This window comes from Scylla paramamosain, chromosome 4, assembly GCF_035594125.1.
Source record: "Scylla paramamosain isolate STU-SP2022 chromosome 4, ASM3559412v1, whole genome shotgun sequence".
NCBI lineage: Eukaryota > Metazoa > Arthropoda > Malacostraca > Decapoda > Portunidae > Scylla > Scylla paramamosain.
The window spans coordinates 28174242-28195592 of NC_087154.1; the positions used below are offsets into that span (position 1 = coordinate 28174242).

At 43.2% G+C, this 21351-nt stretch overlaps 1 protein-coding gene across 1 annotated transcript in view; it reads right to left on the minus strand.

Moving 5' to 3' along the window:
• Positions 1 to 10083: 10083 nt before the first annotated feature.
• LOC135099943 (uncharacterized) overlaps positions 10084 to 21351 on the minus strand; it is a 156415-nt gene continuing 145147 nt past the window's right edge. Inside the window, exons 9-13 of the mRNA XM_064002677.1 lie at positions 19117 to 19413; positions 18756 to 18875; positions 17933 to 18003; positions 16483 to 17414; positions 10084 to 16066 (exon numbers count right to left, since the gene is read on the minus strand). Of these exons, the coding sequence (XP_063858747.1) occupies positions 14688 to 16066; positions 16483 to 17414; positions 17933 to 18003; positions 18756 to 18875; positions 19117 to 19413 (2799 nt within the window). The 3' untranslated portion in view covers positions 10084 to 14687. The remainder of the gene's footprint in view (positions 16067 to 16482; positions 17415 to 17932; positions 18004 to 18755; positions 18876 to 19116; positions 19414 to 21351) is intronic.

Genomic DNA, 21351 nt, shown 5'->3' on the forward strand with positions numbered 1-21351 from the left:
TCTCTCTCTCTCTCTCTCTCTCTCTCTCTCTCTCTCTCTCTCTCTCTCCGAATAAAAGTCGGAAGTGGAGTCCCCATCCTAACTAAGCCTCAGTTCCCCCTATCCTTTCCCCATTCACGTCCAATGCCCCTTCACTGCCTCATTTTTGTCTCTTCCTTGCCACACCACTGTCCCTTCACCATCCTATCCCTGTTTCCGCCCTCCCCATATCTCTCCCCTATCCCTGTCCATATACTCAGGACACTTCCTGTCTGTTACCTCTCCTCCAGTTAGTACATTCTTCTGGTTCATCTCTCTTGTTAATTATACTGAGTTGTGAGAATTTGATGCAGAGGAAGAAGGCGAGTCTAGTGACCTCTACGTGAACTCTATGCGCCAAATATTTTTATAGCATTGAAAACTGTAGTGAGAAAGTGTCTTCGCGACGGCCGGCATCTTCCACATCGGAAGGAAAGTGAGGGGCGTGAAGGCCGCCCGGGCAGCAGCGCCCCGCGGCCTGGTCTTCCTGGGTGGTGTGCGTCAGTCTGGGTTTGCGGTGTAGTGTTTCACGATGATTTCGTTAATTTGTGTGATTTTTTGTCTAGCTTCATGTGGTGTCATTTAAAGTAATAATTGTTCTAGATCGCTTTCTATTTCAATCAAATTTATTGATTGGCTCGTTAAAGTTTGTATTAATTGATTAGGTGTTTTGAATATATATATATATATATATATATATATATATATATATATATATATATATATATATATTATATATATATATTATATATATATATATATATATATATATATATATATATATATAAGTTCTTCCATCAGTTGTGAAGCTGTAAATGGTGTTTCTCGAGGAGGCTTTCCTATCCCTCGTAGCAAATATTTCAGGGATTTATCCACCTTTCTAATTAGAAGGTAACGCTGAGGTGTATTGTGCACTGGTCCCTTCCCAAGCCCCGCTGCCAGCCTCCCGCCGGCACGGTTGCCCCGCGTCCCACCAACACCGTCACGCCGCCAGTAGCCGGCTGGCCATTACCTGGAGTATTATAGAAATATTTGAAGATATTTCCGTGTGATTCCGATCCTACTGAAGGCATTGTCATATTTGATAACTTGCTTAACTGTTGATTAAATGTGGTTAGATGTTCTAGTGTATTCAGATATCTTTGATAATAAAATGGTCGATTATGAGGCTGTGTTAGTCTTGTACACCTTTATTTTATGCAGCTTTTTTTAGCGACAATCTACGGCATATGCATACTGCCTATGTATTTTTAATGTATTTGAGTCAAGCCGCTTACAGTGTCTCAGCAGCGGCGGCAGTCCCAGCCTGAGTGTTGCTCTCTGAAATAAATGCATTCGAATTCACCGAGCATGAAGCCGACATGAACCAGCTGGTGATGTTTGGATGAATGTCGATGTTCTTGCTGCTATTGTAAAACTCAGCATCACAGGGGGACTTGTGCACAAAATTTGTTAACCCAAGCAGACAGGTTAGTGTAGGTATTACACGGGCCCAGCTTATCACCGACAACTGTGACTGAAGATCAAGATTACCTTATTGTTATTAAGTCATTTAAGTGAACTGTATTAGTGCTGAAAAATAATTATTAGAACAATTGCGTAACGAAAACCTCTTCAAATTATGTAAGAGGAAAATCCTGTTTGCCGTTAACAAATTGGCGTGAGGAGGTGACCCGTGACGTGATGAGCATGATGTCACCACCAGACAGCCAATGGGAGTGATAGTCTCGATGGAAGAATATCTCAGTTCCTCCGCGGGCTTCTGCGCGTGTAGGTGTGAGGTGCGTGAGTGAGGTGTGAGTGTTGCGTTGGCTGGACAAACACGGGAGCAGCTACGCGTCCTAAGGCAGAGTGTGGTGTCCCAGCCGCCTTCAGGGAACGGACAGTCAAAGGTAACGCTCATTTCTACCAGTGACATGTTCTAAATTTTCAAGTAAATGTGTTAACTGATCCTCTTCCGTTCCCGCCTTTTATTCCCTTGTTTATTCCCCCCACCCTTCCCTTCTCTCCCGATCATCGTTGTTGGTTCCCGCCTTTTTTCCCCCTGTGATAGTTGTGACTGCTTGTCACCTTTAATCCAGCATGGTATTGTGATCTTAGCTGGTGAAAAGCCGCTTCAGGTGCCATCCCTCCTCATATTTCTTGATTATTCTCTTGTCATGACTTCCCCGCCCGCCACACCACCACCACCCACCAGCGCCGGGCTCCCTCCTTCCCCCAACCCCCCCTCGTTCGGCCTTTCCCTCCCCACTACCCCTCCCCATGTCCTGCCTGCTTCCCTCCATGTTAAAGTGCTTATTTCATCTATGAATCGTTTTAGCCATCATTTTCTTCATATTTTTATTATTGTCTTTTGTTGTTTTATTTATAGGATTTCAGCAAGGATAAACAAACGTAATTTCCCTTTGCATTAATTTCAAACCTACTTCTTTTTCCTGCACCACCTTTGTGAGTGCCTCCCTGCTCTCCTTTTCCTGCCTCACCTCCCTTTCTCCCTCCCAACACCCCGACCAAGCGGCTATTCCCATTCCTCCTGTCTCCTTCCGCTTATACTATCTACTTTCCGCCATGTTTGATTATTTTTTTCGAATAATGAATGGATAGTTGTGATCATAATTATCTCTTGTTTACAGTAGTTCAATTCCCTTATTTCTCTTTCATTACTTCCCAGCTTGCCAGTCTCTTCCTCCTTTCAACCTGTTTATTTATTCACTCCCCAGGTCTGCTGCAAAATTCTCCCACTCCCGACTGTAAACCACCATCACCACCTAATACTAATACCGCCTCATTCTCATGCTATTCCTGTATATCCTTTATGTCCTTTTCTTTGTCCAGATCACCAAACTATTCGCAACCCATCACCCTACATTTATCCTCACTCTTCTCTCCTTTCCATTTTTTTTTTTTTTTTTTCGCTATTTGGCATTTTCTTAACTACTCTTATTAGTTAAACATTGCATTAAATTCTCTTCCTTTCCTTATGGTCTTTTCAGCAATTCCCTTGTTATGGCCTCGCACCTTATCCCCACCACGGCGCTACCCCTCCCTTCTTACCCAACCACAAGGCTTCCTCCCCACTTTCTTCCCGTGTCCTGCCTACTTACTTCCCGCCATATTCAAATTTATTCTCTGTCGGGAAACTTTCGTTGTGACTGTGATTCTCTCTATTTACTTACTGTTTTAGAATTTACAGGTTTTCAGCACGGACGATCAAAGCTTATTTTTATTTGCACTAGTGTTTAGTGTTACGTTTTCTTTTTTTTTTTTGTGCGTGTTTTATTTTTGGTAATTGTCTAGAGTCCTTACCGTGCCTTATTACTGGTCTATTCACTTCAATTCTTTTACACATACCTTCACATGCACCTAAAACATCATTTTAAAGTGGGGGACAAATGCCCCCTTCCCTCTAGTCCAGCAAAATTGGGGACATGTGGGAAGGCGGGGTTTTTGGGTGGGGGAGACATAAATCAGCGAGCGATTTTCGGCCTTTCCACTGCCCCTGTAGGTTAGGTTAGGTTAGGTTAGGTTATGTTTGTTAGGTTAGGAGCTTCAGGTCCAGTGCAGCATCACTCGCTCACAAACACCTCATCCAAAACCAATAGATGATTGATTCTATGTTTACTTTTTTAAAAACACCATTCAACACCAAGTATGGATCTTTCTATATAGTTAAAACGTATCCAATACCGTAACCTAACCTAACCTAACCTAACCTAACCTAACCTAACCTACAGGGGCAGTGGAAAGGCCGAAAATCGCTCGCTGATTTATGTCTCCCCCACCCAAAAACCCCGCCTTCCCACATGTCCCCAATTTTGCTGGACTAGAGGGAAGGGGGCATTTGTCCCCCACTTTAAAATGATGTTTTAGGTGCATGTGAAGGTATGTGTAAAAGAATTGAAGTGAATAGACCAGTAATAAGGCCCGGTAAGGACTCTAGACAATTACCTTATTTTTTGCCGGGTTAAAAAAGTTTTCCTGACTTATCTTTCCTTTAGTTAGGTTCTTTTCCCTACACACCTACTCTCACCTGTCCCCTCCACAGCCTCCCCTCTCAACTCACTCCCAACCACCTGCTCCACATTTTTTACTTCTATTGTTAATGGCCATAATTTTCTCTTTTTTTTTTTTTCGTAGAATATACAAACTTTCAGTAACCTCATCTCTAATTCACAACTCACAACCTGCCTGCCTCTCCATCCTCACACCGTGCCAATATTTTTACTTTCCCAGGACTTTTCTTGGTCCCTTATTTCTTTTTTTTCTGTAGCGCTTTACACGAGTTACGCATTTCGACACTTCTTTTATTTACTCTATGCGAGGCACCAAACTACTCAACTACTACCCCCCTCCCCCCACTCTCTCTCTCTCTCTCTCTCTCTCTCTCTCTCTCTGCATTCACTTTCCTTGCACTTACACCCCGGGTGCACATTTGATGGACTAAATTCATAGTGATGTCCAGTTCTTGGTTTTATGATACTCGAGTGTGGGATGACCAGTTAGTATGGCTCGATTCTAATGCGCAGTTGGTTAGCATGTGAGCTATGTATTTGGTATACAGGTGTTGGTGCGCATATTAGATTGGTGGTGCGGGAAGTGTAGGATGAGTAATAATGTTCAGTTGTGGATGTACTACTGATGCGCAGTATTAACAAGGTGATTGTGAGATACGCAGTTAGGGTTCTGTTGTTGTTGAGCAGTTTCTATGGCTTTACTGGATACGAATGCACGAAAGTGGATGCGGATATCAACTTTTTATAATTGATGATGCGTATGAAGATGAGGGGAAAAATGTGGATGCGGACGTGTGATGCGGATTATTATTTTTTTTTTTTAAACTTTTTATTTAGATTGTATATTTAAAATTGTGAAAGGCGACTTTGTATTCAAAATTGTGAAAGGCGACTTGCAGCCACAGGTGCAACTTGTGTATTTTCAAGAAGTGGGACGTGAATATAAGTCGTTTTAGACCCCAACAACCAATAGTGTATAATTATGAAGTTATTTATTTATTTATTTTTTTAGAATATCCGATACATTTCTATTATAGATGCGCATCCTCGGTACAGTTTTTTTTTTTACTTTTTTTTTTATTGATTAATTGTAATCGAACACTCTTGCGGCATATAATGTACAATTGGTGATGCTTTTTTTTGGTGGGGGGGGGGAGGAGAGCGCACAGTTGTTGGTGGACATCAATTTTTGGTGCGGATGCTCTATTGTCATTGCGTAGCTATCAAAACACACAATAACTGGAGCCATATAGTTAATTTCCTATTGTCTAATAAAATAATTGGAGAGGGAAGCTTGGAATGTTGAAGTAAAGTATGAAAAATTTACTTTTATCAGAGAAAACTCGTGCCAGTTTTTTGTGTATTGAATAAAGAATAACTGTGCAAGTGACACACATCCGCCTCATTACCTTCTTGCAATTTCCCTTATGTATTTATGTTCTAATCCTCCAAGTCTCACTCATTCTTTCTCCCCGATAACGCTACATGTCGTAACTCCATCCACCGGTGCTGAGTGAAAGGTCTGTAATAGAGGATGTCTATTTAATGAGCAGCGGCTGATGCTCTCGGTGACTTTGTATAAATTTAGACCTTATGTGTGTGTCTGTGTATGCGTCTGTGTGTGTGTGTGTGTGTGTGTGTGTGTGTGTGTGTGTGTGTGTGTGTAATAATTTTGCATTCATTCCTCTCTCACTGTTCTGAATGAATCGTGCACGTAGTGTTACCAGGAACAGAGGAGCGCTGCTGCGTTGCTAATTAACGAAGCCTGTTGAAAGAGAGCTCGTTAGGAAGCGTGACGTATTAATAACGGTCAGATATAACAATTTCCGATGTACTTTCAACTTAATCTCTCTCTCTCTCTCTCTCTCTCTCTCTCTCTCTCTCTCTCTCTCTCTCTCTCTCTCTCTCTCTCTCTCTGCCTTATTTAGCCTTTCTTACTTCTGCAATCACTTTATTTCATCCTTCCCTACTTCATCTCACCCTGCCTCTTCAATATTTTGCTTTTGTTTTAATAACGAAAGATGCAAACGCCTCCACTTGCGTAATATGGAGGCGAGTGGGAAAATTCGGGAAAAGAGAAAATAAAAAAGTACACCATGCTCTTCCACATTCCCAAGTTTTCCATTTTCTATTTTTTTCTCTCTCCTTACTTGCCACTTTCTTATTATGCATTGTTATTTCTTGTATGATTTTTTGTTATAATTGTATTGTAACCTTTGTGTGTTTCTACTTCACTCTCATTTTATTTATCTTTATATTCAGCCTTATTTATTCATCTGTTTATTTTTTGGGAGAGAGAGAGAGAGAGAGAGAGAGAGAGAGAGAGAGAGAGAGAGAGAGAGAGAGAGAGAGAGAGAGAGAGAGAGAGCGTTAAGTGAAATGGAGTTTCCTGGTCGGAAGAGAGTTTGATTTTCAAATATAAAGCCTTATGTTCTATACACACACACACACACACACACAGAGAGAGAGAGAGAGAGAGAGAGAGAGAGAGAGAGAGAGAGAGAGAGAGAGAGAGAGAGAGAGAGAGAGAGAGATCAGTAATTGCTTGTGTCATGAGTGAACAACGTTATCTTATAATTCCTATTCGCAAACTAAAAATCGTGTATTGTAACTGTCGTTGAAGTCTGTATGCATTCTCTCTCTCTCTCTCTCTCTCTCTCTCTCTCTCTCTCTCTCTCTCTCTCTCTCTCTCTCTCTCTCTCTCTCTCTGTGTGTGTGTGTGTGTGTATTCCTGATTTCACCACTACTACATCAAAGCTTTAATCTACATATATTCGACAAACAAATTAAATTCTATATGGAAACTCCATTTCATTCATGCGACTTTCTCTAAAAGAGGTGAAAAAATATAAATAAATAAATTAATAAATAAATAATAATTAGGGAACCAGAAACGAATCACGAATGATCCAGAGATTGTAACAGATTTATGAACAGGAGTGAGCAGTAAGTGAGGAGGAGGAAGCATATGAGATAAGTAGAAGGAAGGGGAGTAACCGGAATTATAAACATGTAGTTTATCGAGATGGCTTGGAATAAACGGAACGCTGAAAGACGACTGGGAAGGGATGGGGAAGGGTTTTGTAATGCAGGAAGAATCATAGAAGTTAGTGATGATGATGATGATTGTGATTTTGGTTATGGTAATGACAATGATGATGACACGAATCACTTGGAAATCCATACACATTACTAAGTTTCCCTTAAATAAATTTACATTTTCTTTGAAGGTACCATTTTCTTTCGTATTGTAAGGGAGACAACGGTAAATTAACATACTAGATAAAACGAAGCTGTCGAAGCCTTGTACAATAAAAGATATTGAACTACACAATACTGAATAAGAATTAATTGATTGATTAATTAAAGGTAGATTCTCAAGATGATGCATCAAAAGTTTTTATCTCATCTTTAAAAGTTACGGCAGTACATACATAAATATTATTGCGTATACATGTACTTCATTCGTTAGTAGTGAAGGCGGTAAAATTACTAAGTGTGTGAAGCTATATGAAGGTGTTGTTATGTGGCTTGATCGGGAAGTAAATAACAGTCTGAGAAAAAAAATCAATAAAAAAAAAAAACCTCTTAAACGTATCATCGTAGAAAATTAGTTGTTCCTTGTTTTCTGACATGTTGCTGCTTAACTAGAATGACCTGTTATCATATATAAACAAGGATACATCATACAATCTTCTGCCATATTTTGATGCGATGAAATTATTTTAGTGTTTTTCTAGTGTATATTAAGAAAAAGTAGGGTAAACGTTAGCGTGAATTATGAAAGAAAATCCAGTAAGTTTAGTTTCCCTCGACTTACCGATATTTCTCTCCTGAAGGAAATTTTCCCCTCCGCTAGACACCATTGCCTTATTGCATTCCTGGCTCAGAGCATTAGAGGAATTCGTGACGGGAGTCCGCGTCTAGGCGTGGCTCACTTGCAGTGGGAAGCTCCCTTTTCTGTTCACTACTGCTAAACGTGGAAAGATCTTAATTAAGGTAATTACACACTTCTTAGCACCATTAAATGGTGCGCGAGGACAAAAAACTGCAAAACACCGCCCCCACAATAAAAAAAATAAAATAAAAAAATGAAATGAAATGTTTGGTGGAGCGGAACGCGGAGTTGAGCCATGCGTGGCTTCCATGGAACGAATTATGAGTGCGAGTAAATTTGGTCCAACTTTGAGGAGGAAGAAATGTTTGTGTGTGGGAAGTTATGCAAATGCGCAGATCCCAAGTGCCTGTGATGCAGAGGCAGTGTCGCGGCTGCTGTCTGGGAGTGGTAGTGGTTGGCGGGAAAAAAAAAAAAAGTTTGGTGAATGAAGCTGCCTTTTCTTTCCCTGTGTTTCCTTTGTGAATTGAACTTGCGTATGTCAGTTTTACTCATTTTGTTTACATGTTGTTCATGACCATAATTTTCTTCGCTTGGTATTGTATCTAAAGTCACGTATTTTCTTTCTCTCTTTTACTCACGATTGTTATTATGTAAAGGTTCAGTACTGTATTTGCTTATCTATTTGCTGCTCATGTTCTTATAGTAGACATGCACTTGATATCTTATGGTTGCTTGCCTTATATATATATATATATATATATATATATATATATATATATATATATATATATATATATATATATATATATATATATATATATATATATATATATATATATATATATATATATATATATATATATATGCACTTGATATCTTATGGTTGCTTGCCTTATATATATATATATATATATATATATATATATATATATATATATATATATATATATATATATATATATATATATATATATATATATATATATATATATATATATATATATATATATATATATATATAAGCAGGTTTTTTTTGCATTTTCACTGTTTCCTTAGTTTATCAGTTATTTCTTTATTTAGTGTTTTTATTATATGGGTCTCGGATAGACTAGAAAATACAAGTTTTGATAAATATATGATAACCTAATTATTTAATACCTATTACTAATTTATAAGTCTCAGCCTCTATGATTAGCGATATGGCCTTAATGTTATTGTGAAAAGTTACTGTAAGAACTTTAGATACTAAAAATCGCAATTGACTCCAAGTAAGTTTTGTCATTAAGGATTCGACAACGTGTAGCAATAGTGATAAGTTTTAAGTAACAATCATTAGTTGAAGTCCCATTCATGGCAAACACCACTTCTAAAATAACAAGTAAACAAAAAAAAAACTGGATCTTAATACTCTTCACATTGGCATGCCTCTCACACAACTTTAAAGCGTGTCAGAGTGGAAATTCTTGAACATCAATACGCCATAATCACTTCATTCGATTGTCTTTATCAGTAAAGCTCAATACACTTCTCTCTTACCTTGAGGAGCATGCAGGTGTAGCTCAAGATGACTCGGCGTGTGGTGAGGGAGGGCAGGGAGCTGGCCGGGCAGGTAGGCAAGGCAGCCCGGCGTGGGTCCCAGGTAACAGAGGTAGTGCCCGAGGGTACGTGGGAAGGCAGACAACAATGACCCCTAAGACCATCCGTTATGGGTCATAATTGCTTGCCCACCTTCACGACAGTAAGGGATTCTGGCCTCTACGAACCGTCCATAGGGGCGATTATTGTTCGCGAGCAGGCACCCCACCGCGTTGCCCCGCCCACCGTTTGTTTAGTAGAAAGGAAAGGTGCGAGAATGAAATTGGTAATGATAGGGTTTGGCCAATTATAGGTGTGAACTGTCAGCACCTTCCTGGGCCGAGTGAAAAATGAGGCCCACCCAAGTAGAAGGGAGGCTGGGGGGACGGAAGGGAGAGCGGGGCGGCGCGTGTAGTGGGGTAGAGTACCACCGTAGAGTGTTGCGGTGTTGTACCGGAGGTTGGGTCCACGTCCTGGGTCAGTGGTTTTGTGGTTGTGATGATTGTGTTGCATTTTGCTGTATGCGTTCCGTTTCTTATCCTGATGTGTTTGTTTATTGGTTGCATCGCGTGGAGTGTTTTGGGAGTGTTTCAGGGAAGTAGAGGTGAGGGAAGGGAAGGGGATGGGTGAATGATTAGATTTTCCAGTTCGTCATGAAACTTTATTTGTTTGCGAAATAACCATGTATGTTATGTACATCAACAATAAACAACCTAACTGTATGAGACTGAGTTAATTTCCTTCCATTTTCAAGACAAGTCGATATATAGTTTTCTTTATATCTATAGTTAACTACTAAGACTCTATAAAGCGTTGCAGCGGACACAGAAGAATGAGCCTAATACCTTCCGCGCGGGTGTGCCGGAGGCCGCTGGGCCTCTTATCAAAGGCCTAATATTGATTGGCATTAGCAAAAAGGAACACCATTAACGCCCCTGGTAATATAAAAAGGACATTTTCTCCTTTTTCGCGTAGTATACAAACTCGTCCCCTACAAACGATAAACAGAAGCTGCCTCGAGCTTCAAAATATTTGTGAGGAAAATCGTTTCAGGACTTGCGGTGGAAGGAGACTTGCATTTGTTAAGTTTCAGCTTCGTGACTCGTCGTGGATCACTTGCACACGCGCTCTAAGGACTTGGGAGGCATTGCAGACTCCTGCGTCCTGACTTGCCAGCTCGTCTGCTCCTTGAGGGCTGAGAGAGAATCCGCTTCTCTACAAACAATCCGCTCCGGTACCGTGGCCTTGTGGCGAGTCCCGGCATCACCAACGCCCGGCAGGAGACGCTGCCTCTCGCACTCATCTTGTGATCCTCCTCCCTGCCACAGAGACCCAAAGCAGTGTGTATTCAAGTGTATCAAAACAGGACAAACTAAAACATGCTAGATAGGAGAGTTAGTAACTTCACTAATGCTGCAGGGACAGCCAGGCTCTAGGCTCCCAGTGGGCATGATTAGCGTGGTGGAGGGGCGGCTGCAGGAGCCAGGGAGGAGCCGCTTCAGGACTCCTGCGTCACTATTGTTGCTTGTTTTGGATTCACTCCGCTCAGGTAGTGGAGTGGAAATAACACTGGTTAAAAATTCTAAATATAGTAGCTGCACTCAAACGTTGTATAGTTCTACAACAAAATTTTTTGGTCATCCGCTTTTTATTTCACATTCATGTTTTGTTAGGTTGTTTTGAAAGTCCAAAATAAGGAAAACCAGTACGGTGCTGCCTATTACGACAGCGCGACTAACAAGGACAGGCCACACATGATCCAGCCCCACCCCGGCGTGTGAGAGAGGACACAGGGTTGTGAATTTCTAGGTTTGTCCCACTGAGCTGGACCCAGGAACTCCCTGTCACTGTTCGCACCTCGCGTGATGGACAGACACTTGGTTTGGGTCTTTGGGAACTATATTCACTATTCAGGGAGAATTTTTCTTTTATAGTTTTTTCCGATGACCCAATATAGCGAATGCCTGCTTGATTAATCACCTGTTTGCCATTTGGTGTGGAGTAAATGAGGGTGAATTATCCGTTTTGTCGTTTACTTATTAGCGATAAGGATTTCGTGTTTCGTTCATCTGCATAATTTTCATGTCTTTTCTGTGTGATTTGTATTTCCTGCAGGCACGCGTGTAATGTTAGTTTGGTTGGCGGGCAGGCTGGCACATCACGGGGCTGGGAAGGGAATGTTTGTGAAGGCAAGTAGAGTATGCACCAAAAATATTGATTCTCAGTCAGGGTATTCACTGCATTTTGATTATCTCGTGAAGAAGTCCGACTGGGAGAGGCAAGACCCGGAGCGTAGGAAACTGTTCACCACGGTGGATGACCAAGATCATTCAATTTTTCCGTTCGTTTCAGCTATAAAAGACGTAGTTCACTCGCATAGTATTTAGGTACGGTACTACAAGCTTTATCAAAAACCTATTCTAATAATGTGTATGTAAGTATATTTATTTGTAGAATCATACAAATTATGCTGTGTAGAGAAAGGTTTCGAGAGGATCAAGTTTCGCAGAGCAGGTTGTCGCCTCGCCCCGGGAGCGGCGCAGACTGGGTGGCTGGGGCGCCCGAGTACCGCACCAAGGTTTTTGATTTCACAAACAAGTTAACCGAAAGAGACACTTACACCACCCTTGTCACGTTGGATGAGTTTTTAACTTATATATTTTTGATAACACTACATAGTTACGATAACATGTTTCTTCGTCACGAAAATGGCCGAAAGTTTACACAAGGTTACGACGAAAAAAAAAAATAAATAAATAAATAAAATGTACGGTAACTGGTCCATTTCTGAGTCCTGCTTTGTTCCTGCGCCGCCCACATGACACTCGATCAGAACAAAATGACTTAATATATCAGGCGATTGTATGTTTTAAATTTACATTATTATTTCAAGCCACAGTTCCCTTTAAATATTTCCTTTCCTTGTCGGCCACTAAGAGTGAATGCCAGCCGAGGGTGGGGACGTCAGAACAACTTAGTGTGTCCTGACGACTCCTTCAGCTTGCACCACCGCGCCCTTGAGCAGTCGGAGAATGACAGCGGACGAAAGAGGGGGAAGAATTGGATGCAGGGATGAATCAGGTAACACAGAGAGGCAGGAGAAGGAGAAAAACCATAAAAAGCGTGAAAGAAAAATAATATAGATGACAAGGACTGAAACGTGAATGTTGGTATAGGTAAGGAACACGTACTAGTTAGTTAACCACCTAAGAAATACGTGAGTAGTGAGTGTGAAGAGTGCCTGGAACGTAATGTATCGTGGCATGAAGGAAAAAGAGTGAGGCTGAAATGGTATGCGCTGGGTAAGGAAGGTATATATATATATGATTTTCCCTTCAATCGAGCCTGAAGAACATCGATTAAGGAGAAGTGAATGGAGGAATGGAATTGATGTGGAGATGAGGAAGATGGTAGAGGTGAGGTGGAAAAGAGAGCAGCAGAAGTAGAGGGGAGGAGAATGGCGAGAGATGGAGACTGGAGGGATGGAGAATTAGGAGGATGGGAGAAGTGGAGAGAAAGATTAGGAGAGATAGAGGATGTAAAATATGAGAGGTGGAAGGTGTAAACAAGAGGAATGGAGGGAGGGAGTGGAAGAAGTGAAAACCTACAAAATGCATCCGATTCGTCCGTTGTTTTCACACAGTTCATGAAAAATTGGAGCCTTCCCTCAGTGGCCGACGTACAGAGCAATGTCCTACAGCGCCTGCAACCTTCCATGACGCCTTGGCAGTTAGACAGATTGCTAAGTTTCATATTCACCTGCAGCTTACCCGTAGTTCAAACGTAACACCAACTTTGTTAGAATTTCCTTCAGGAGCTTCCATTTAAATGACACAATACGGCATTCTTTTTTTTTTAAGTGAGTTTAACAGTGACGTCACACCGCGATGTTGTGATGCAGACCCTCAGCGGCCTCGTGTGTCCAGCGCTGGCTCGTCAGACTCGATATGAAACAAGTGACAGTCTGTGAGGGGAAGGTTCATAGCCTCTTGATTCCCTTTAATGAATTGTATATCTGGACAGGATTTTGATTTGATATAATTAACATTTTTTTTTTCAATAACCTTATTGTTGCCGCTTCCGTGTGGTCAGCAGGTGGGTGTGGAGGGTGGAGGGTCAACCCGGCGATAGCGGCGGTAGGCGAGGGACACGGAAGGCCCCGTCCAGTACTGCTTTCAAACAGTCCAGGAAGTACAGATCAATAGGAAGCTTTTGAAGGCTGTCTGCTTTACAAGTGACCTTATTGTCCCTCGTTTGACAAATACGTAGAGCAAAATACTGTTTTTTAAATTTTTTTTTTATGTACAATATTTGATTATGATTATCTTAAAAGTATGAGATAAAAAGATATCTTGGAGACTCACTACCATTGTCAGGGGAACACCCGTACCAACCACCACCAGCACTCCCACGCTCACGCTCCCACGACTGAGTGCTTGAGGCGAGTTATGAATTACCGACACATTTCTTTGTTTCTTTTTGTTTAAGGCCTGACCTTGCACACGACCACGTTCCTCCTGCTCGAAAAAAGTTACGCATCAGCAACGAAGGAAAAAGAACATGCTAACTCCATGATGCTTAAAAGTCTAACTAAAGTCGGCTGGCGGGGCGCAGGGAAAGAGGGTGGGCCGCCGCGCAGACCGACGTAACAAACCCAGACAGCCTGTGTAGCTCCCGCAGCAAAGGACTTTCTAGAACGTTGCTAAATAAAGACTCTGATTCACCCCAGGAGCAGGAGTGGCAGGCGGGGAGGGAAAGGCTCCACCGCCATATTGTAATAATATAATGATAATGATAATAATAATAATAATAATAATAATAATAATAATAATAATAATAATAATAATAATGTAATTGGTTAGAAGGAATTGTTCACAAAGCTGTCAACGAACTTCGACAATGCATAGTAAAGGCATGTTATATCAGTCACCACGAACAATGCCGCCTAGATAGCACGAAACCAAAGTGATTCAAATTAAGCGCACTATATTCCCATCACGTATATACAACTGGACAAGTAAATGCTTTGCAAAAAATGGCTGCTGTTGGCATCAGAGCGAAAACTATGAGCGTTATTACAACTGTAGTAAGAAACAATGTGCGTTATATTCGCTGCTTCACTCAACAAGTAACATGACTGGCGATGAGTAGAGATGCACGGAACAAGGATGATCTTGTTATGAGAGTTGTGTGTGTGTGAGGAAGATGAGTGGAGGAGCCAGGCGGGCCACTCCGAGGTGTGCTCACGGCGGCTCCCTCGTCTCCCTGAACGTTTTCCTTTCGCTGCTTCGTCGATCCTCCATTCGGTCTCCACTTCTTCTTCCTTCGTAGGTTCGTGGGTAAGGGTGCTGAGAGGGCTGCCTCCTTCCCAAAGCCTCCCGCGTCGACCCAGCTTCCAGGGCCTGGGCCGCTGCGTAGATGGGATCCTCCGGGTCAGACGAACTGTCGTAGGTTGTGTGTCTCCTGACTCCGTGTTGTTGTTGTGTTGGTGGTGGTGGTTGCTGCTGCCGATGGCTTCCTGAGTAGGGGCTAGTGTGATCCCTGGCCGCTTCTCTCTCGTACGGTCTCCTGTGCAGCGGTTGTCTAGTGTCTCGTTGGAGCGATGACTCACGCCTGTGCGGAACCTCGTACGCCTCCCGTGACGGATGTCTCTCCCGGGGTCTCCGCGTCTGAGACTCCACGTGTCCGCCGACCCCGTGATGCAACCCTCGCCGCCTTCTTATCGACAGTCTCTCTTCATCGGACCTTTTAAGCCGGCTGTCCTCTTCTGTCTGCTCGTCACTCTCACAGCCTCTTCCCTTTATTTCTCTGCAGAATGTTTTCAGGTGAATGTGATCAGTGTAGGTATCGTGCGGCAGTCTTTCGTCTCTTCGCTCCGGTGTTAGGGATTGTAGGAAAGCGTAATTCCTCTCACTGTCACTCTTGGATTGTTGGTGAAGGGAGCGCAGCAGTGGGAGAGGCGTGGAACAGTATTCTCCCAGAGGATCCACCAAATCAGTCTTATCAATCGCACCTTCGAATGAACGGTGGACTACTGGTCGTTGTCTCGGTAGAGTCTGGCCTTCTTCCGACTCTGTCCTGCGGTCCTGGCTTCCATCTCTTTTCCTCCTGCTGCTGTGCTTGCGTGGGGTAATAACCCGCTCCTCGACTTTCGGGTAAAGTTTCTTCTCCTCTAGTGACTCTGTACTCTTCCTGGTTTCCAGGTAATCTTGTGATTTAGATCTTTGTCGCTTTTTCTTCCTCGGGGTCGTGGAAGAATCTCTCCTAGTGTTTTTAAGTCTCGTCTCATCTGGTCGTCGCTCTCTGCTCATCCTCCTTCCTGTCCTTGGGAAGTCGCCTATGTCCTCAGCGCGCCTGGACACATGGGGTACCGCTGCATAAAGCTTCTTAGCGTCTCCCATGGTGTCTTCCAAAGATTTACTGTCCCACTCTTCACTCGAGCCTTCAGTCAGCGGGTGACGGTCCCTGTGTGATGCCTTGGACATCTGGCGGAGGAGCTCGTCTCGCTGACTCTCTGCTTGCCGTAGTCTAACTCTAAGTTCTTTCTCAGAGTCCTGCCACAGCTGCCACAAGTCAGCTTTGCTCACGTGACGCAGGAGGTCAGAGTTGACCCGTTCTCGACCTGGGGATAAACGTGGCATTAAATGTGGTTCATAGAGTTTTAGAGAACTGTAAATCTCCTGCCTACACTGAACAAGATGGCAAGCTAGAGATGTTAGATCCATGGTTTAATGAAAGTTGTTCTAATGAGTCATTACAAAAAGGTCTTATCATGAAAAAAAAAAGTTATTTATTATTAGTCTTATGTACAAATATCTATAATAGGAAAAGTTCAATGGATGTATGTAATAATTTTCATGTTATCCGAAGATTACTACTGCTACCAGTTTTTTGTGTGGTACAGCAAGTTTAATCTCTTTGATCTAGTAAAAATGATCAATGTAAAACAAGAACATTATGTTTTAAACACAAACGATAACCTTTTCAAGCATTATAACAATGATATATTTTCGCCAACCATTCCACAACACGACACACCTGGGGAAAGGGCCGCCACCAGCTGCAGTGACCCAGACGACTGGATGGCAGTTTGTTGCGACAGAGGAAGCAGACGAACACGTTCGTAGCTTTTCTCGCCTAAGGAGTGTCTTGTCCGAGCCTCAAGATCTTCCAAGGACCTCGTGGCGTGCCCCAGGATTTCTGGAACGTCTGCCTGCTGCATGATTCCAGGGGAAGGTATGGCCGTGGAGGGAGCGGTGGCTGGGCGAAGGGAGGGTGAAGGAAGATGACTGGTGGGAGGGTTAGGGACGCTGCCTCTATGACGCAGACCGTTTGCTGTCCCCACTATGATGGGGTAAGCACCCAGGGGGTTTTCCCTGGTACTGGCCACGGTATTGCATGGGTAACAGGTACCATCAGCGGCTCTCCGTGCTATCCTAGCACTGTCCTGCCGCTGGAGGCAATTTAGACAACCCCCAGATTCTTTTCGACGTGTGACTCCGCCTTCCTGAACCGAGCAAGTACACATCTCGCACTCCCCAGCTGTGCCTTGTAATTTGTACGTCTGCGTGTCCTCTAACTGTTGATTAAAGGTGTTGGCCTCGAGTGCTTCTTCGGGGTCACTGACTTTTAGAATGAGTATCCCTGAGCTTGAGTCCTCCTCTATCTCCACATCCTCGTGGCCTATTTTGCTGGTGAGCTCCTCCACCAAGCCCAAGGGAACGGAGCTGTTGACCACTATAATGCCCTCGGAGTCTTCATGGGGGTTGGGCCCGGGGAGGTAGTCTATGGTGATAGGGGCCTGGGTGGTGGCGGTGGTGGTGGTGGAGAAGGGTGACGGGGGAGCTGGGGTGGCCTCCAGGGGGTGTGACGGGGTCGGTTCCCCCCTCCTGGAGTCCTCGGTGACCGTGGTACTGGTGGCTGAGGTGGGCGGAGGGATGACCTGCTCTGCTCTTTCCTCCTTTTGTACTCTGAGGAGAGATGGGACAAGATTGAAGGGAAGGAAATTTCCATGTTAATTGTGATGCCTAATGTGTTATTTGCAGCAACACGAAGTAACCGTCAAAATATTAAACGTAGTAGAATAAATTTGAACTCTATGAAACAATTGCATGCGCAAGTACTGTGAATCTTCAATATTTGTCCACAGAGAAAATCTTAAATATTACGCAGTGCTGTCAGTTATCAGGTGATGGTGAACTGAATAGTGGTGACTTAGTGATGGATTTTTATATGGGAGAGAGTGATATTATGTCTAGGTGAAATAATAGGAGAACGGGGAAAAGAGTTGGTGGAAAAAATTATCAATATGAATAGAACGAGGGATCGAATGTGACAAGTATGAAGTTGTTAATATTTTTTTTGTGGTGGTGCTTGTGGTAGTAGTAAAAATAAAGAAGGTAGAGTTGTAGTAGTCCCTCTTATTGATGATCGTGGTGAAATAAAGAAAATAACAGATAAGAGGTCAATGATAAGCACCAAGACTCACCTCCTGATTTCCTGGATCATCTCGAAGAACTGCGCTTTACTCTTCCTCCTCCTCCTCTGCTCGTTCTCCTTCTGCAAGGTAATTATGCCGTGTTAGACAGTTGATTCAGTATAGAAACCTGAACTGCTTACGAATAGAATACTGCTTCATACAAAGAAACTAACATTAATAATCAAGTCATTATATTTTGCTTTAACTTTCATTATAAATTTTAGTTATAAATATTTCTTTCTGATTTCCTAAGTGTAAAGATTTGTTTTAGGGGTAATTGTTTTATTCTTGCGTTGCATGGCTGTGGAAGCGTCATAAACTCTAGAATGTTTGGAAGAAGATTAATGTAAGAAAGAATCAGGACGCAGGTGATAACAGCTACTGGATTGAGTTAATTACTGAAAGTTTTGAGAGTCATTAATTTCTTCCGACTGGGCAGCGTCAGCACATGATGGATGATAATGGGCGTGGCTCATCGTATGAAGTCAGTGTTCCAAATGGTTCAAATCTGAAGCATGTGTTTCCTTCGTGTGTGGCTATTCTGGCTTAATTTTTGGGGGTTTTTAAGAATGTTTTGTTTGAATTTTGCAGTTGTGTATATAAGCCTCAGAGTGTGGTTTTCAAAGTTTTCATGTATAAACAAACACGATACCGTCTTCCTTGAATGTCAGGTGTAGTCAATGTTATGAAATGACCTACAACACTGAAAGAGACCCAAGTGATTTATCATCCATCTGTTCTGCAGCCACCCGGAAAGTCTTCCTGCGCCACCACCTTGCGAACTGTTCGGTTGTATCACACTGACGAGGGAGGTGCACCCGCCAAAACTTACCCTCTTGACGGACTTCTGGAACAGCCCCATGATCTGGCCAGTGCGGAGGCTGTTGGCGAGCTCCTTGGCTGAGTGGTGCGGCGAGACCAACTCGACGCAGTTGATGAACTTGTACAGTTTCTGTAGAGACGACAGATCGAAGTAGTAACGTTCCATACCTTCTGATGGCATGGCATTTTCTCTTTATAAGTATAGTGAAACAATGCTGCGTAACAGGGGATATGGAAGCAATGTGAACAACATTAAGAAATAATACATGCAGAATGGGAAAACAGCGTGACAAAACTCGTGAACGCTTGAAAATGGTGTTGGACAAGCGATTTTATGCATTGCCTGACATCATGTCCATGACATGACGCACCTGACTGAAGAACATGAGGTTTCTGTTCCGCCACACGGACTCCTTAGGTTTGGTCCTAAGTGTAGGGAGGGCATAGCGGTACACGAGATGCTCCAGGAACAGTAGGAAGATGCCCACCCCGATTCCGAGGGTGAGCATGAGAAACACGCCGCCCACCGTGCTGATCTCGAGGGCCTGTGGCTTGTACAAGTCCGCGGAGATCCTGTTGAAGCAAGGCAGCTCTCCGTACCACTTGTGCTTGAGGTGATCCAGGTGACCCGACGCCAAGTATCTCGCCAGAATAGTATTGATCTTCACCTGCCGGAGGAAGCGATTTTATTCAACAGGAAAAGATGAAAACACGGCAAATAAAGACGAAAGAGTCGGCATACGTTGAAACGAGATTTCGAAGCAGAGGGAGAAAATTTGTAAGGATGCAATTATGAATATTCATAGAAATTAATTCACAAAGTGGGGACATTATCATCGTAGATTAAAAATATCCCGTTGCGTCGTATTAACCGTCCTCAAGGTCACAGAACCCCAGGCTGGGAAGTGTGTCAGGGGTTCCTCTCCACGCTGGCTCATCCCGCCAACTGTTCTTCAGGGGCGCGTTGACGGTTTAATCCTGTACTTGTGACCTTGATATCGACCGCACCCTCCATCCCCTGCCTCGCTCATTAGAATCGCGAGAGGGTGCTCACTTTAATATAATCTCGCTCATTCTTTACTATTTTTTTCACATTAAGCAATGTAGATAAAGAGAAGATATACAAGCTAGCGGCCAGATACAGATATAAAAAATACTACAATTAACAGCAAACAGGGACGCGAAGATGCTTTGATAGCCTTCGACGTTAGTGCTGCCTCTCTCTCTCTCTCTCTCTCTCTCTCTCTCTCTCTCTCTCTCTCTCTCTCTCTCTCTCTCTCTCTCTCTCTCTCTCTCTCTCTCCTCTCCTCTCCTCTCCTCTCCTCTCCTCTCCTCTCCTCCTTTTCCTATGGTACAGACTGGGTGCATCGGGCCGCCTCTCATTCTGCCTCTGACACACACCAGCAAGTCAACCAGGCACGTCTCCAGTGTGCCGCCTGTCATTCCGGCAGACGTCAGGGAAACTCCGAGTCTAAACCGAAGTTAGGGTTTTGGCGTGTTCGATACTCCATTCTCGATGTGTATGAATAGAGGAGAGAGAGAGAGAGAGAGAGAGAGAGAGAGAGAGAGAGAGAGAGAGAGAGAGAGAGAGAGAGAGAGAGAGAGAGAGAGAGAGAGAGAGAGAGAGAGAGAGAATGAATTGTAGATCATGTCATGTATACACTGCTGAAAAAAAAGTCATATTTCATTCATAACTCAGTCTGTTTTATTTATATTCTATTTACATGTTTCCATTTTGCTTTCATGTGTGTTGTGTGCTCGGCTGGCTGGCGGCGTGTGTGCTTGTCGCAGGTTCAGAGAAGTGAGGGAGACGGCAGGCGGGGTGAGACACTGTGTCAAACTTTCATGTGTTGCCTAAAGTGATGGCAGGCAGGCAGATGAATGAACGTGTGTGTGAGTGTGTGTGTGTGTGTGTGTGTGTGTGTGTGTGTGTGTGTGTGTGTGTGTGTGTGTGTGTGTGTATGATGGAGAGAGTGAGTTTGGAAGTAATGGATGGACAAAAGATGTTTGTATGAAGAAGGCGAATAATAAAGAAAAATGTTTTACAGCAAGGATGAGAATAAAAAAGCAAAGAGAGAGAGAGAGAGAGAGAGAGAGAGAGAGAGAGAGAGAGAGAGAGAGAGAGAGAGAGAGAGAGAGAGAGAGAGAGAGAGAGCATCTTCATCTCAATTCCTTCCCTGGCTTCCTGGAGGGCCAAGGGAGTCATCTGGGCAATAGGGTGGCGGTCGACACCTTAAACAGCCCCATTGTGGATCTGACGATCTCATAAAGCCCCATCCTTGACATGCCGCTAGACTTAACCTTCGGGGAAAAGAAAAAAAACACGGAGCTTTGAGAGGGGAAGAATGCGCTAAGCTGTTTCGTTTACAATCGCATTCGTTCCTCGATTCTTGAAAAATCTTAGCGAGGAAGAGGAAGTCGGGTTACGTACGCACCAGATAATCCCTGTAGAGTAAGAGTAAGAGGAAGCGGCGTGTATTGGGTATCCGGGGAATGGAAATCAACGAATATCAGATTCCCGTTAACGTGATTCGAAGAAATGTCGTGGTGCGTAAAGGAATTGCTGCCTCTTGGTCGTGGTGGTGATGGTGGTGATGGTGGTGGTG